At 48.8% G+C, this 14,368-nt stretch overlaps 1 protein-coding gene across 5 annotated transcripts in view; it reads right to left on the bottom strand.

Moving 5' to 3' along the window:
• Window positions 1-9,235, bottom strand: part of IFNLR1 (interferon lambda receptor 1) — a 33,325-nt gene extending 24,090 nt beyond the window's left edge. For 2 of the 5 annotated variants that reach the window (XM_077969827.1, XM_028838143.2), the window contains exons 1-2: window positions 8,947-9,083; window positions 2,599-2,722 (exon numbers count right to left, since the gene is read on the bottom strand). In XM_077969827.1, the coding sequence (XP_077825953.1) occupies window positions 2,599-2,722; window positions 8,947-9,004 (182 nt within the window). In that variant the 5' untranslated portion in view covers window positions 9,005-9,083. Of the gene's footprint in view, window positions 1-1,405; window positions 1,548-2,598; window positions 2,723-8,946 lie in introns of those variants that run through there. The other 3 variants (XM_015131243.3, XM_077969834.1, XM_077969843.1) reach the window with 3 other exon arrangements.
• Between the last annotated feature and the right edge of the window lie 5,133 nt (window positions 9,236-14,368).

Below are 14,368 nucleotides of genomic sequence, written 5' to 3'. Positions count from 1 at the left end.
GGCGCCTGTAATCCCAACTACTTAGTAGGCTGAGGCAGGATAATCTCTTAAACCCAGGAGGCGGAGGTTGCAGTGAGCCGAGATCATGCCATTGCACTCTAGCCTAGGCGACAGTGAAGCTCTATCTCAAAAAAAAAAAAAAAAAAGTATGTCTATGTTTGTGTCTATGTGGTATGCACACATCACCCTGTTCGCTGAAAAGACCAACGGCAATAGCTAAGTGGTGATCAGCATAGCTAGCATGCAGATTACAGTCTTCATAACCATTTCTTACTAAATGGAGAAATGGCCGACTGCAGGTTTTAGGTCAGGAGTTGTACCAGAGGGACCTGGAACATCTTGTCATAACAGACACCTGGGAAGATATTTGTTAAATCTGGAAAGATTTAACTTGACCGCTAGGGTCAAGTTAAAAGGACTCAGGAGCAAGCTTGATGAGACTCCCACTGGGCAAAGATGGGGCACTTCAAGCTTCAGTGACCACAGTACGTCGCAATAGACCGAAACCACCAAATATATTTAAATGCTTGAGTTCATAACAATAATAATAAACTAGCGATCACCTTTGGGAGATGATAAGGAACCAATTCATTATCTTGAAAATTGATAAAGGAAAAAAACCAAGCATTTATCTTCTCTTGCCTATTTGAATAGTATGATTGATATCAAATACCAGATGAGAGAATACATCTCTTTATAAAATAATTCCAACTAACAAATGAAAAAAATTATATAATTAGAATATCACTATTTTACAACCCTCACAGTTGTTTAAAAAGTATGAAAGAGATGAAAAATATCATAGAAGTCCAGAGGATAGATTTTCTTTCTTTTTAGGATCGTGCTCTGTTGCCCAGGTTGGAGTGCAGTGGTGTGATCTCAGCTCACTGCAACCTCCATCTCCTGGGCTCAAGTGATCCTTCCCACCTCAGTCTCCCAAGTAGCTGGGAACACAGGCACACACCACTACACCTCACTAATTTTTTACATTTTTTCTGTAGAGACAGGGTTTCGCCATATTACCCAGGCTGGTCTCGAACTCTTAGACTCAAGCAATCTGCCCACCCACCTTGGCCTCCCAAAGTGCTGGGATTACATGCGTAAGCCACCATGCTTGGTCCTAGAGGATAGACTTTCAACTCCTTAATAAATTTATTCCAGCCATACTACACCCAGCTGTGTGACTTTGAGCAAAATACACCCTTGGCGCTTCAGTCTCCTCCTCTGTAAAGCGACGTACTGAACTTGTCCTCACAGAGCTGTTGTGAGATTAACTTCATTACATGTGTGACACAGTGCCAGCCACACAGTAAATATCAGCTGTTTTCTGCCACCTGATAGTGCTCTAGCTTTTGAAAGCTCTCTTGCAGTCTGTCCCCGCCCAAGCCAGGCCCCCATCACTCACATGTGGATTCCACACATGGAGGGACAACGTGATGAAACAGGAAGGGCACAAGTGTTGGAGTCAGACCTGAGTTCCCCTTCTGGCTCCATGACGTCCTTCCTCAGACAAGACACAGCACCCTCTGAGCTCAATCCTCTCACCTCTAGAATGAGGAAAACACAGAGCCTGCCTGGTCACATTGGGAGAAGGAAGTGAAATATTCACCTAGGGCCCTTAGCCCTTGGCCTGGCACAGGATGGGTCCTGAGGACACGGTGTTCTCCTCCCCTTCCTGCTTTCCCCTCCTCACCAACTCCAGGAGAGTCCTCCCGAGCTTCTGCTTCTATCATCTCACTGTCCTGCTAAAGAACTTCGAACGATTCCCATCTATGTTCGAAGATGGTGGATCTGCTTCCATTGTCAGATTTCTCTGGATTCGCCGTGGCCACCTGGGCTTCCAAATTGAGAATGATCCCATCGGGAAAAGTGTGACCATTCAGCCAGGCGCGGTGGCTCACACCTGTAATCCCAGCACTTCGGGAGGCTGAGGCGGGTGGATCGCCTGAGCTCAGGAGTTCGAGACGAGCCTGGCCAACATGGTGAAACCTCGTCTCTACTAAAATTACAAAAATTAGCCAGGTGTGGTGGCGCATGTCTGTAATCCCAGCTACTCTGGAGGCTGAGGCAGGAGAATCACTTGAACCCAGGAGGCGGAGGTTGCAGTGAGCCGAGATCAAGCCACTGCACTACAGCCTGGGTGACAGAGCAAGACTCTGTCTCAAAAAAAAAAAAAAAGAGAGAAAAAAAGTGTGATCATTCAGGGATGCCTAATTGCCCAGGTAACAGCTCCTCTGCCGTGTATCTAGTTGCCTCACTGATCAGCTGGGACAGCTCCAAGCACCTCATCCAGCCACTCGAGAATTTCATCCTCTGGCCCCCACAGCTCCATCCATGCCCTACACCAACTTTCCTCCAAGACTTACCCCCGCCCCGGCAGACTGGTCACGTGTATGCTGCTCTTCATTCAACATCTTCCCCACCACCAGACCTTTATCAAAAGCCTCTCTCCAAATGCCGGCCACATGCCATCTCCCGTGGGGCCCAGAGAGCTAGCCAATGCTGCCTACACTGGGTGCAGCTGCCCCAGGGAAGCCCCTCCAGCCCCCACCCGCCCCCTCAGTCTTCCCATCCACCAGCCGAGAGAGTCCTCTCTACCTCTGATAGGCCACAAAATAGGTCACATCCTGGGGGTTGCCAAGCCCTGGGAGCCACGTCAGGTACACGCTGAAGTTCCGGGAGAGCAGCGTCACATTCTGAGGAGGGGCCAGACGGGGCCTCCCTGGGGGAAAGAAAGGGGTCATGAAGCCTGTAGCTCCTGGCTGGTCTTGACTCAGGCCATCCCAAGCTGAGGGGCAGCACAAAGGGCAGGCAGATGCTCACTGAGTTTGAGGAACCAGGAGCCACTGACTGGCTGTACTGCAGCCCTTGGGCCATGAGAGAAGACCCTGCACCAGGAGGGGAGGCTCCTGTACACTCTGGGACCCGTGGGTTCCAGCAGAATACCACGGAACAGGAACCTAATGGCCTCCAGGAGGGAGCAGCCTTGAGGCTATCAGGGACCAGGGGCTCTGTCCTGTTCTCAGCCACATCTCCAGAGCCTGCCTGCCACGGCCCCAGCACATAGTAGGTGCACAATAAATATCGCTGAGTAAATAACATGGATTGCACCAAAGGCTTCCTGACCGGTGTCCCTGCTTCCAACCTTGTGTAAGGCAGATGACACAGCAAAGGTTGCTGCCTGGGCATTAGAAGTAGATGCCACGTTCAGATGGCCCAAGCCAGTGGCCAGAGATAAGAACTTAGAGGCATCTCTCCCTCCCGGCAAACTGGGCTCCCCATTTCCCACCCATTCCTTTAAAGGGACCATTCAAATATTTGCCCTCAAACTTAACCTGACCCACACTCTAGTCCCTTATATAATATACTTCCCATTGCCACAAGCTCTCACTTTCTTTCTGCCTGACTCTTCATTACTGCTTCATGTAGCCCAGCATGGAGGATGACCCCCCCCCCACTCATTGCGCCCTCCCTGCTCAGGATCTGTAAGTAATAAGCCTTTGAACTTGTTTCCCATTGAGGTGGTGTACTGAATTTGCACCTTCTGTCTCAGGAACCCGGGCCCAGCCCAGGCCTGGTTTTCCCTGGGTTGCCGGGAACACAGGCTGGCTCCCAGTGCCAGAGCAATGGTCAGACAGGCATAAACTTGGACATGGATCAGACAAGAGTCACAGGGACGTCTGCCAGTATAAACAAGTGTGAAGGACCCCCAGCCATGGGTTAGACAGCTAGGCCATTAGGCTGTCCGCCAGGTAAGAACTATTTCATGGGCCTGGCGCAGCGGCTCACACCTGTAATCCCAGTACTTTGGGAGGTCGAGGCAGGCAGAACACCTGAGGTCAGGAGTTCAAGACCAGTCTTGGCCAATGTGGTGAAACCTCATCTCTACTAAAAATGCAAAAATTAGCAGAACGTGATGGCACAGGGCTGTAATCTCAGTTGCTTGGGAGGCGGAGGCACAAGAATTGCTAGAACCCAGGAGGCCGAGGTTGCAGTGAGCTGAGATCATGCCATGCCACTGCACTCCAGCCTGGGCAACAGAGCAAGACTCCGTCTCAAAAAAAAAAAAAAAAAAAAAAAAAAAAAAAGAAAGTATTCCATGAAGGGCACACTGTGAGTACCCACGCCCAGCTCGCCAGCATTGTTCATTAGGGCAGGCTTGCCAGCCAGTCTGCTACTGGAACCCTAATTTAGCTGGAGGCTCTCAAAAGCCCTTGTCCCAGGGTAGAAGATCACTAAATCCACATTTGCAGGCATGTTACTATGGAAGTTTAGATGACACCTGTATTATTTATTTCACAATTTCATTTTTGTACTCACATTTCAGATTTGTGAATACAGTTTTTTTTCCCTGAAAATTCATTTTAACTTAAAAGTATGTTTTTAATTCCCCTGATGTAATTAATGGACTATGTGCATATTTATACCTACATGTGCTTACATGTTAACAATGTATTTGCCTAGTTATGAGAATTTCACATTGGACTCCATAGTAGTAAAAAAAATAAATACAGGCCGGGCGTGGTGGCTCACGCCTGTAATCCCAGCACTTTGGGAGGCTGAGGTGGGCAGACCCCGAGGTCAGGAGTTCGAGACCAGCCTGACCAACATGGTGAAACCCTGTCTTTACTAAAAATACAAAAATTAGCCAGGCGTGTTGGTGCATGCCTGTAATCCCAGCTACTCAGGAGGCTGAGGCAGGAGAATCGCTTGAACCTGGCAGGTGGAGGTTGCAGTGAGCAGGGATCGCACCACTACACTCCAGCCTGATGACAGAGCGAGACTCTGGCTTAAATAAATAAATAAATACAACATCTGTCATATACATTTTTTTCTGTTGGTTTAAGAAAATATCTGACAGCTTTACCTACTTCTGCAGGTTCATCCAAGCCCAGATATTACTAGAAGAACATATTGACGTAGGGTATGTGTTATTTTGTTTTCAGTTCTGCTCTAGATCATAACTGTGTAAGAAACACTGTCATAATCAGTTATACTAAAATTCATGAGCCCAAATGTAAGATGAAAAGTCTGCACCGTAGTCTAAGATCACTGCCCTATCTATAATTACGTTCTCATTTTGATTTACAAAAGAGCTTTATGGTAGAAACACCAGAAAACATCTCATACTATTAAAAGGCTTTTTCCCCTTTTTTAAAAAACAAACAGGTCGGGCATGGTGGCTGATACCTGTAATCCCAGCACTTTGGGAAATAGAGGCAGGAGAATCATTTGAGACCAGGAATTTAAGACTTGCCTGGCCAACATAGTGAGACCCCATCTCTACAAAATAAATTTTTTTAAAAAATTAGCAGGGTACAATGGTGAGAGTCAGGAGGCTGAGGTGGGAGTTTTGCCTGAGCCCAGGAGTTCAAGGCTGCTGTGATTGCGCCACTGCGCTTCAGTCTGGCCAACAGAGCAAAACTCTGCCTCTAAAAAACAGACAAATATATAAAACATCTTGCCTTCAGTCCATTCTCTACATAGCAGGAAGGATTAAAAATGAACATCAGATCATGTTCCTCTTCTGCTTCAGCCCTCTAAAGGCTTCCATCTCACTCCAGGTAAACTCCAAAGTCTTTATTATTTTTGTTTTATTTCAAGACAGAGTCTCACTCTGCCACCCAGGCTGGAGTGCAGTGGCACAATCTCAGCTCACTGCAACCTCCACCTCCCGGGTTCAAGTGATTCTCCTGCCTCAGCCTCCAGAGTAGCTGGGATTATAGGCATGTGCCACCACACCTGGCTAATTTTTGTATTTTTAGTAGAGACTGGATTTCACCACGTTGGCCAGGCTCGTCTCGAACTCCTGACCTCAGGTGATCCGCCCACCTTGGCCTCCCAAAGTGCTAGGATTACAGACCTGAGCCACTGCGCCTGGTCTAAACTCCAAAGTCTTTACAATCACCACCAAGGCCCTACCCAATCTGACCCACCACCCCTCCCTTGCTCCCATATCTCCATCCACACAGGACTTTTTGCCTTTCCTGGAGCACCCCAGCCACACTCCCAACTCCAGGCCTTTGCACATGCTGTTCCCTCATGCTGTTCTCTCTGCCTTAACAGTTCTACCCCTGGATATCCACCTGGCTCACTCCTTTGCTGTTTTCACACTCCTTTGATGTCACTGTCTCGAGGACACTTTCCCTGACCACCTTTAACTGACTTCTATTCCCCTCCATGGCACATTTTCCTTCTCTGTTAATCCTCATCTTCTGAAATACGCATCTGATTACACCACTCCCCAGTTTCATGCCCTTTCCTTGGCCTCAGAATAAAGTCCACACTCCTTATTGAGGTGTGTGAGGCCCTGCCTGACGTGGTTTGGCCTGGCCAGGCCATCTTGCTGCTCTCTCCCCAACAGCTACCCTACAGGCTCACCAGGTAATCTTCCTTCTCTATGTTGCCAAACCACTGCATTCTTCTGGATGTTTTTAAACCCAGTTGTCTTTGCCTGGTATTCACCATCTAGTCTTTGAAATATTTGATTCAAATGTCCCTTCCTCCAGGGAATCTTCCTTGACATATCTACAAGGAGATGATGATGATGATGATAATGATGATGATAATAATAGCAGCTAAGGCTGGGCATGGTGACTCACGCCTGTAATCCCAGCACTTTGGGAGGCAGAAGTAGGCAGACCACCTGAGGTCAGGAGTTTGAGACCAGCCCGGCCAACATGGTGAAACCACGTCTCTTCTAAAAATACAAAAATTAGTTGAGATGGTGGTGCATGCCTGTCATCTCAGCTACTTGGGAGGCTGAGACATGAGAACTGCTTGAACCCGAGAGGTAGAGGTTGCTGGGAGCCGAGATTGCGCCACTGCACTCCAGCCTGGGTGACAAAGTGAGACTCTATCTCAAAATATATAAATAAATAAAAGAATAATAATAATAGCAGCTAATGTGTGCTGTGTTCTATGAGCCAGGTTCTGTGCTAAACAGTTTACCTGCACTTTCTCTTTTAATCCTCACCACATCCCCAGGAGGCAGGTATTCATTATAATAATTATAATCATTACAGGTGGGAAAACCAAGGCCCTCTCAGCTATTAAGTTGTAGAATCAGATTCAGGCCTAGTCAACTCCAAAGTCCGAGCTCTTGACCGTACTTTGTCCTCCAGGTTCTCATGGGGTCTATTCAGCTTTATGATTCCAACTATTCCATCTGTTGACTACTAGTCAAACAAGATCTGTTGACCACGGTATGCCAGGGATTTCAAAGAACACAGCTTCATTCCTGCCCTATAGGAGTTCATGGTCCCATGGAGAATTCAGGGCCCTGAAATGTCCCATGGGCCATGATGGAAATCCATACAGGTTGTAGAACGGCATCAGGGAGGGAGGACCCAGTTCTACGGATGGCTCTCCCCAGCCTGGGATGCCTACCCATGACCTTTTAGACCCAAAAGTGGGTGCCTGCTTCTACCTTATCCTGTGTCCTCTAGCTGGGACTGTATCACTACGAGGCTAGTGCTATTACTACTCCCAGCTTCTGGACTTCCTAACAGGTGACCAACAGGAGACCAGGCTGTTTTCAAGGTATCCTATCGGCAGGACAGTCCCCATATTCGAGCTAGGTCACAGGAGAAAAACAGCAGCTAGAGTAACTTTCCTCTGTGAAGCCTTCAAAGGATGCCAGGCACTAGTTTGGCTCTTTACACGCAAAACCTCAGTGATCCTTGGGACAGACCACCCTATGGGGTGGTGTCATTCATTCTGCTTCCATGGAAAGGGCACTAGACTTAGAGACAGATGCTAACTAACTTGCCTGAGGCTACACAGGAGCCAGTATTTGAACGTAGATCTGGCTGTACTTACTCCTAAATCATCGCACCACAGTCAGTGTTGTGTATATTAAATATTTATCAGATGAAAGTACAAGAAGGTCTGGGCTTGACAGTGAAAGGGGAACAGAAGACCCCACCCTCCCTCCACACACAGGTACACTGCTCCTCATCAGCCACAGAGAACGCTGCTGTGGGCACTGTGGCCTGGGGCATCCCTGGCTGGCCTGGTGACCAAGTGGATGGACAGCCTATCCCAGGTGCCTACCCCAGAGGCCAGACCTAGCCAGGCTTGCTTCAGCCCATCTTCTGTCTTCTGTGTGCCTCACCTCTGCCGTCCTTCTTAAGCAATTCCCTGAATTGCTCAGAGCCTCAGTTTCCCCATCGGAAAAGTGACAATAATATCTACCTCCTAGGATGGCTGGACTGTGAGGCTTCTAGAATAATGTGGCGCCTGGCACAAAGAAGTTGCTCAATAAATATTGACTTTTATGATGATTGGATTACGCCCAGGGACCTTACCAACTCTTCAAACTGTGAGTCCAAGACTAGGAAAATATCTGGGGGCAATTTCTGGACCTTCTCCTCCCTGCTTTGGTTGGAGTGGTGGGCGGTGAGGTTTGGTGGTTGGGTCCTACGGCAAGGAATTTTGTACCGACACCTTACTTAACAGTAGAGGTGGGGGAAAAAAGGTGTCTTGTTAGGAAGCAGGGCACAGGCGAAACCAGAGCTCTGTCCCACCGGAGGCCTGGCAGGAATGGGAAGGGACATCAATCGGTCCCACCTTCCCTACTGCCTACACTTTAGGGTCGAGTGTGGTTTTCACACAGGGATCAGTGCTTTCTTTAGGAAACATTAAAAAGCACTTTATTAAAAAAGAAGATGCAGTATAAAACTGTCGCTGTCTTTTTTCCTGTTCTCCTGAAGCTGGAAGCATTAGGAAACTGGATTAGTTTCCTGCGGGAGAGGAATTTCAAAGACCCGGTTCTGTTCCGTCCTGGGAAGAAGCTAACTGGGGGCGCGTAGGCAGGGCAGATTCTCACCTGGCTCGGGTGGCTGCGGACCCCTTGCCTGTCCCAGGAGCTCCGGGTCCGAGGGTGGGCGCGGCCCGGCCCGGGGAGCCCTCTTCCCCCGCCCTCCCGCGGCCCCGCGCCCTTACCTGGAGCGGCCTGCAGTAGGCACAGGAGCAGGGGGCCCCAGCGCTCAGGCCCCGCCATGGCCTCCCCGCCGCGGCGTCCCCGCCCGGGCCCAGGTCCCCGCCTCCGGCCTCCCTCCTTCTACCCCACCGCGGGCAGGTGACGCAGTCGGCAGCCAATGGCCCGCAGAGCCGCGGGCCCGTCCCTGCCGCCCGGGATTCACTGGGCGGGTCCCCGGGGACAGCCCCGCCGTGGGGAGGGAGCGCGCCGGCCCCCGCGCTCGAAACCCGCCCGTACCTCCGCTTCATCTGCGCTTAGTTTTGTTTTACTCAATTTCCGGGGAAAAAATATCAGTAAATCCGTGCACGTGGGAAGGGCAGGGGAGGGGAGGAAACCGGCTGATGATCAATAACCCACGGTCAATCCAGTGCTCCAGGATGTGCCATTTGGGCAGGACTAGGGAGAGTTCAAGGCCGGTTTGGCTACGCGGCCTCAGATGCCATTGGTGGGATCCGAGCACGTTTCCGAGCGCGTTTAGCGTTACACACGCGATTACCTTGAATGCCCCCTGGGATCCCTGGGGGTGCGTGCTGCCGTCCTCCACGTACTTCTCTCCCGGAGAGCGGCAGGCCCCAGAGCTTCAGGTGCTTGTTCTGGGGAAAGCTGTCTTCTGACCCCGAAGCCTGTGGTGTTCAACTGGACAGTAGCTAGTAGCTTCCCCGTAAGGCACACGCCACGACGCGCAATATTCTGCGGCCCTTTAGGAGGACGTTGCCGAATGGTGTGTATCGACACCGAGGTGTTTGCAACACACTGAGAAAAAGAAAAGCGAGTGCTAAAATATATGCCCATTACAAAAGTGTGTGTGTAGCCGGGCGCGGTGACTCACGCCTGTAATCCCAGCACTTTGGGAGGTTGAAGCGGGTGGATCGCCTGAGATCAGGAGTTTGAGACCAGCCTGGCCAACATGGTGAAACCCCATCTCTACTAAAAATACAAAAAATCAGCCGGGCGTGGTGGCGCATGCCTGTAATCCCAGCTATCAGGGAGGCTGAGGCAGGAGAATCGCTTGAACCCAGGAGGCTGAGGTTGCAGTGAGCCTAGATCGCCCCACTGCACTCCAGCCTGGGCCACAGAGTGAAACTCAGTCTCAAAAAAACAAAACAAAACAAAACAACTATGTGTGTGCGTGTGTCTGTCTATCTGTATGCGTAGAAACGGATTTGGAATAGTAACCACCAAAATATTAATGGTTGTTGTCTTTGGGTGATGAGGATTTTTTCAACTTTCTTCTTTTCTGATCATATTTCGTTTCCAATTTTTTGATAATTATTTGAAACTGGGATCAGCTTTGATCCCATCATTTTTGGAAGAGAAAATGATTTTCACAGAGCTTGGTGGATCCAAAAGTTTCTCTGAGTTTGACCACGGGGAAAATTTCTTTTGGAAATTTCAGGATGCTTCTGGGACTAGAATCTAAGGCTTCTGCTTAATCAGGACCACTTTTTTTTTTTTTTTTTTTTTTTTTGAGATGGAAGCTCTGTCACCCAGGCTGGAATGCAATGGTGTGATCTCCGCTCACTGCAACCCTGCCTCCTAGGTTCAAGCTATTTTCCCACTTCAGCCTCCCAAGTAGCTGGGATTACAGGCACCTGCCATCATGCCCAGCTAATTTTTGTATTTTTGTAGAGACGGGGCTTCACCATGTTGGGCAGGCTGGTTTTGAACTCCTGACTTCAGGTGATTTGCCGGCCTCGGCCTACCAAAGTGCTGGGATTACAGGCATGAGCCACTGGGCCTGGCCTTAATTAGGACCTCTTAACAAAGCCCTGCTTACAGAAGACGCGATCCCACCTCAAAGGTGCAGGGTGGAGGAGGATGGAAGAGTAGCAGGCACGGTCAGTGTCGGTATCTTGGGGTCTCTGAAATGTTGACTGTTGACTTTCTTTTCTCCTTCATTCTTCCGTCCCTCCTTCCCTCCCTCCCTCCCTTCTTTCCTTCCTTTCCTTCTTTCTTCTCTCTTTCTCTCTCTCTCTTGCTTTTTTTTTTTTACTTTCTTACTTTCTTGCTTTTTTTTTTTTCTTTTTGACAGAGACTCTGTCACCCAGGCTGGAGCGCAGTAGCGCGATCATGGCTCACTGCAACCTCTACCTATTGGTTCAAGTGATTCTCATGCGTGTGAGCCACCACGCCCAGCCAATTTTTGTATTTTTAGTAGAGACGGGATTTCACCATGTTGGCCAGGCTAATCTCGAACTCCTGGCCTCAAGTGATCTGCCCACCTCGGCCTTCCAAAGTGCTGGGATTATAGGCATGAACCACCGCACCCGGCCCTGAAATGTTGACTTTCATCTCCACCCAGCAACTGCAACTCTTTCAGACCCAGAATCCCACTGCACTTGGAGCGGTTCAGCAGCGGAGGCAGAAATATCTTCATTTGCCAGCTGCTCCACCCATGGGCTCCTGTGCCATGCGTCTGAAACTGGCACCTGCTCTTTTTTGACAATTTGTTTGTCACATGTTTGTTCTCTCGTTCCTCTTCCCCCACCTCCCCCACCGCCCATAGTTTCGAGTTAGGAAATTGTGTGTTCAGATGCCTTGATCCTTCAAGAGACATTTTGTGACTACGCGCTTGGCCAAGTTGGATCTTTCAAAACCTTAAAAAAATATGTCATCTATAGATGCTGATCAGAAAATCTCAGCCAGTTGCCATGACCTTGCCTCTACTTAGGTCCTCAATATATTGCTTCAATTTCTTTCAGGTATCTCAAATACTGACAATTCATCCATTCTGGAATAAAATGAGTATATCTCTATTGATATCTCTTTATCCCAAACATCCGGTTGCATGAATCTTTATTGAGTCTTTGTTATATAGTGGCACTGCAGTTTACATATAGTATTTAATCTTCACAACAACCCTATGTGGATATTATTATTAACATCCCCTTTTAACAGATGAAACTGGGAGAGGTTATATTCCTTGCTTAGGTCACACAGCTAATTATAGTGACAGGGCTGCGATCTGGAACTCAGTCTGTCCTCAAAGCTTGTGGTTTTAAAACTTCTGCTACCCAGGCTCTTGCTTTCTTAAGGGCAAACAAGAGCAAACCTCCCCAGTCTTAATCACTTCCTGATTTGCAAAGGTCATGGCGCTAACCTCTCAACGCTCCTGAGCGAAACAGCGGGCGCGCTGGAGAGCCAGCTTCCTCTTTGAGTTGGAATATTAGGTACGAAGCAGTGGTGCTGATAAATGTTTCACAACTGGTTGGGGGTTTAGGGGATGGGGTAAAAGTCCTGCTTTCTTGTGTTTGCCCACCTTCGTGGTGTGAATATCCCCACTGTGGCTGACTTGCAGCTAGCAAATGTGAGGTCACTGAACACGGAGATAAGAAGAAATGTGGCCAGGCGCGGTGGCTCACGCCTGTAATCCCAGCACTTTAGGAGGCTGAGGCGGGCAGATCACGAGGTCGGGAGATCGAGACCAACCTAGCTAACATGGTGAAACCCCGTTTCTACTAAAAATACAAAAAAATTAGCCGGGTGTGGTGGCGGGCGCCCGTAGTCCCAGCTACTCGGGAGGCTGAGGCAGGAGAATGGTGTGAGCCCAGGAGGTAGAGCTTGTAGTGAGTCGAGATCGTGCCACTGTGCTCCAGTCTGGGCGACAGAGAGAGACTCTATCTCAAAACAAACACAAACACAAAAACAAAAACAAAAAACACAAAGGAAGAAATGTGCACAACTGGCTCCTGAGCCTGTACGAGCCAACTCCAGCACACCACTGGGTGGAAGAAGCCGATTTCCTTCACTGTTGGAGGACCCAACATCTGTCGCACCACAACTGAGCTTTTCTATGTTTAGAACAAACCATATCACAACCCCTAAGGGCCTGTGGGGCTCATGTTAAAAGTCTCTGGTCCTCGGCTTGAGGCTCAAAATCTCTTACGCAGCTGTTAAATGTTTTCACAATGCAGCCTCCATCCACCTTTTGAAGTTCCCCACCAGTTCTCTGTGTTCCGCCACAGAGACTTCCAGTTCCCTTCTTTCTCTTGCCCCCTGGCCTTTTCAAACACTGGTCCCCGTGGCAGGAATTTCCTTCCCAGGCTTATCTGCCACTAGTCTTCCAGCAGGCCCCTATTCTCGCTTCCAGTCTCAGCTCACGTGCCACTTCCTCAGGGAGCCTTTCTTAACCACTGTCTTTGATTTGTACCCAATCTCCATGTATGTCTCTGACTTATTCCATTTTGTGCTGCTGTAACAAAATACTGCAGAGTGAGTTATTTACAAAGAACAGAAATTTATTTCTCACAGCTCTGGAGGCTGGGAAGTTCAAGCTCAGGATGCCTTCAGGTTACGACCCAGTCTCTCTGCTTCCATGACAGCACCCTGAATGTTTCATCGCCTGAAGGGGAGGAACACCATGTCCTCACATGGCAGAAGAGGAGAAAGAGAGAGAGAGAGAACCCATTCTCACAAGCCCTTTTTGTGGACGCATTAATCCATTCACGATGGCAGAGCCCTCATGACCTAAACACTTCCCACCAGGCCCTACTTCCCAACACTGTTGCCCTGGGGATTGAGTTTCCAGCACATGAATTTTGAAGGCCACATTCAAACCATAGCAGTCTCTTTGATACAAATTAATCACAATATCATCATTTTTGTGCACTGAATATCTTACTTCTTGGATACATCTCTAATGACTCGCTCAGGGCCTGGCACATAGTAGATGCTCAATGAAATGTGAGTAAGCAAACCTTTGCTGAACGGGGCTCAGTCAAACACAATTTCATATGCCCTACACAACTCAGTCCCACTCCTGGTTCTTATCTGCCACACCTTAGCCACTCACTAAGTGTTTACTGACTTGAACTTGGCATATGACTCATAGTTAGAAGACCTCAGTGTCTCTTTTGAAAGTATGACTCTGCTGTCATACTCCCCTCCATAGCTGGGATTTTACAGTCTTCTGTTGTCTCCAAGAATAATGTTTAAAAAATAATGTGGCTGGGCGTAGTAGCTCACGCCTGTCATCCCAACACTTTGGGAGGCCAAGGTGGGTGGATCTCCTAAGGTCAAAAGTTTGAGACCAGACTGGCCAATGTGGTGAAACTCTATCTTTACTAAAAACACAAAAATTAGCCGGGCGTGGTGGCTCGTGCCTGTAATCCCAGCTACTTGGGAGGCTGAGGCAGGAGAATCACTTGAACCTGGGAAGTGGAGGTTGCAGTGAGCCGAGATTGTGCCACTGGCCTCCAGCCTGGGCAATGACAGCAAAACTCTGTCTCAAAAATAATAAAATAAAATAAAATAATAATAATAATATGCAACAGGGTAAACAAAACCACATTACCGTGTGTGTGTGTGGGTGAGAGAGAGAGAGAGAGAGTTCACAGCTTCTCCCTCTCCTGTCTACTAAGATAATTATGCGCGGGCTGGCAAAGT

This window comes from Macaca mulatta, chromosome 1 (assembly GCF_049350105.2).
Source record: "Macaca mulatta isolate MMU2019108-1 chromosome 1, T2T-MMU8v2.0, whole genome shotgun sequence".
NCBI classification, from domain to species: Eukaryota; Metazoa; Chordata; class Mammalia; order Primates; family Cercopithecidae; genus Macaca; species Macaca mulatta.
The sequence above is the reverse complement of the archived record's forward strand: the minus strand, read 5'-3'. Positions and strand labels throughout refer to the sequence as shown.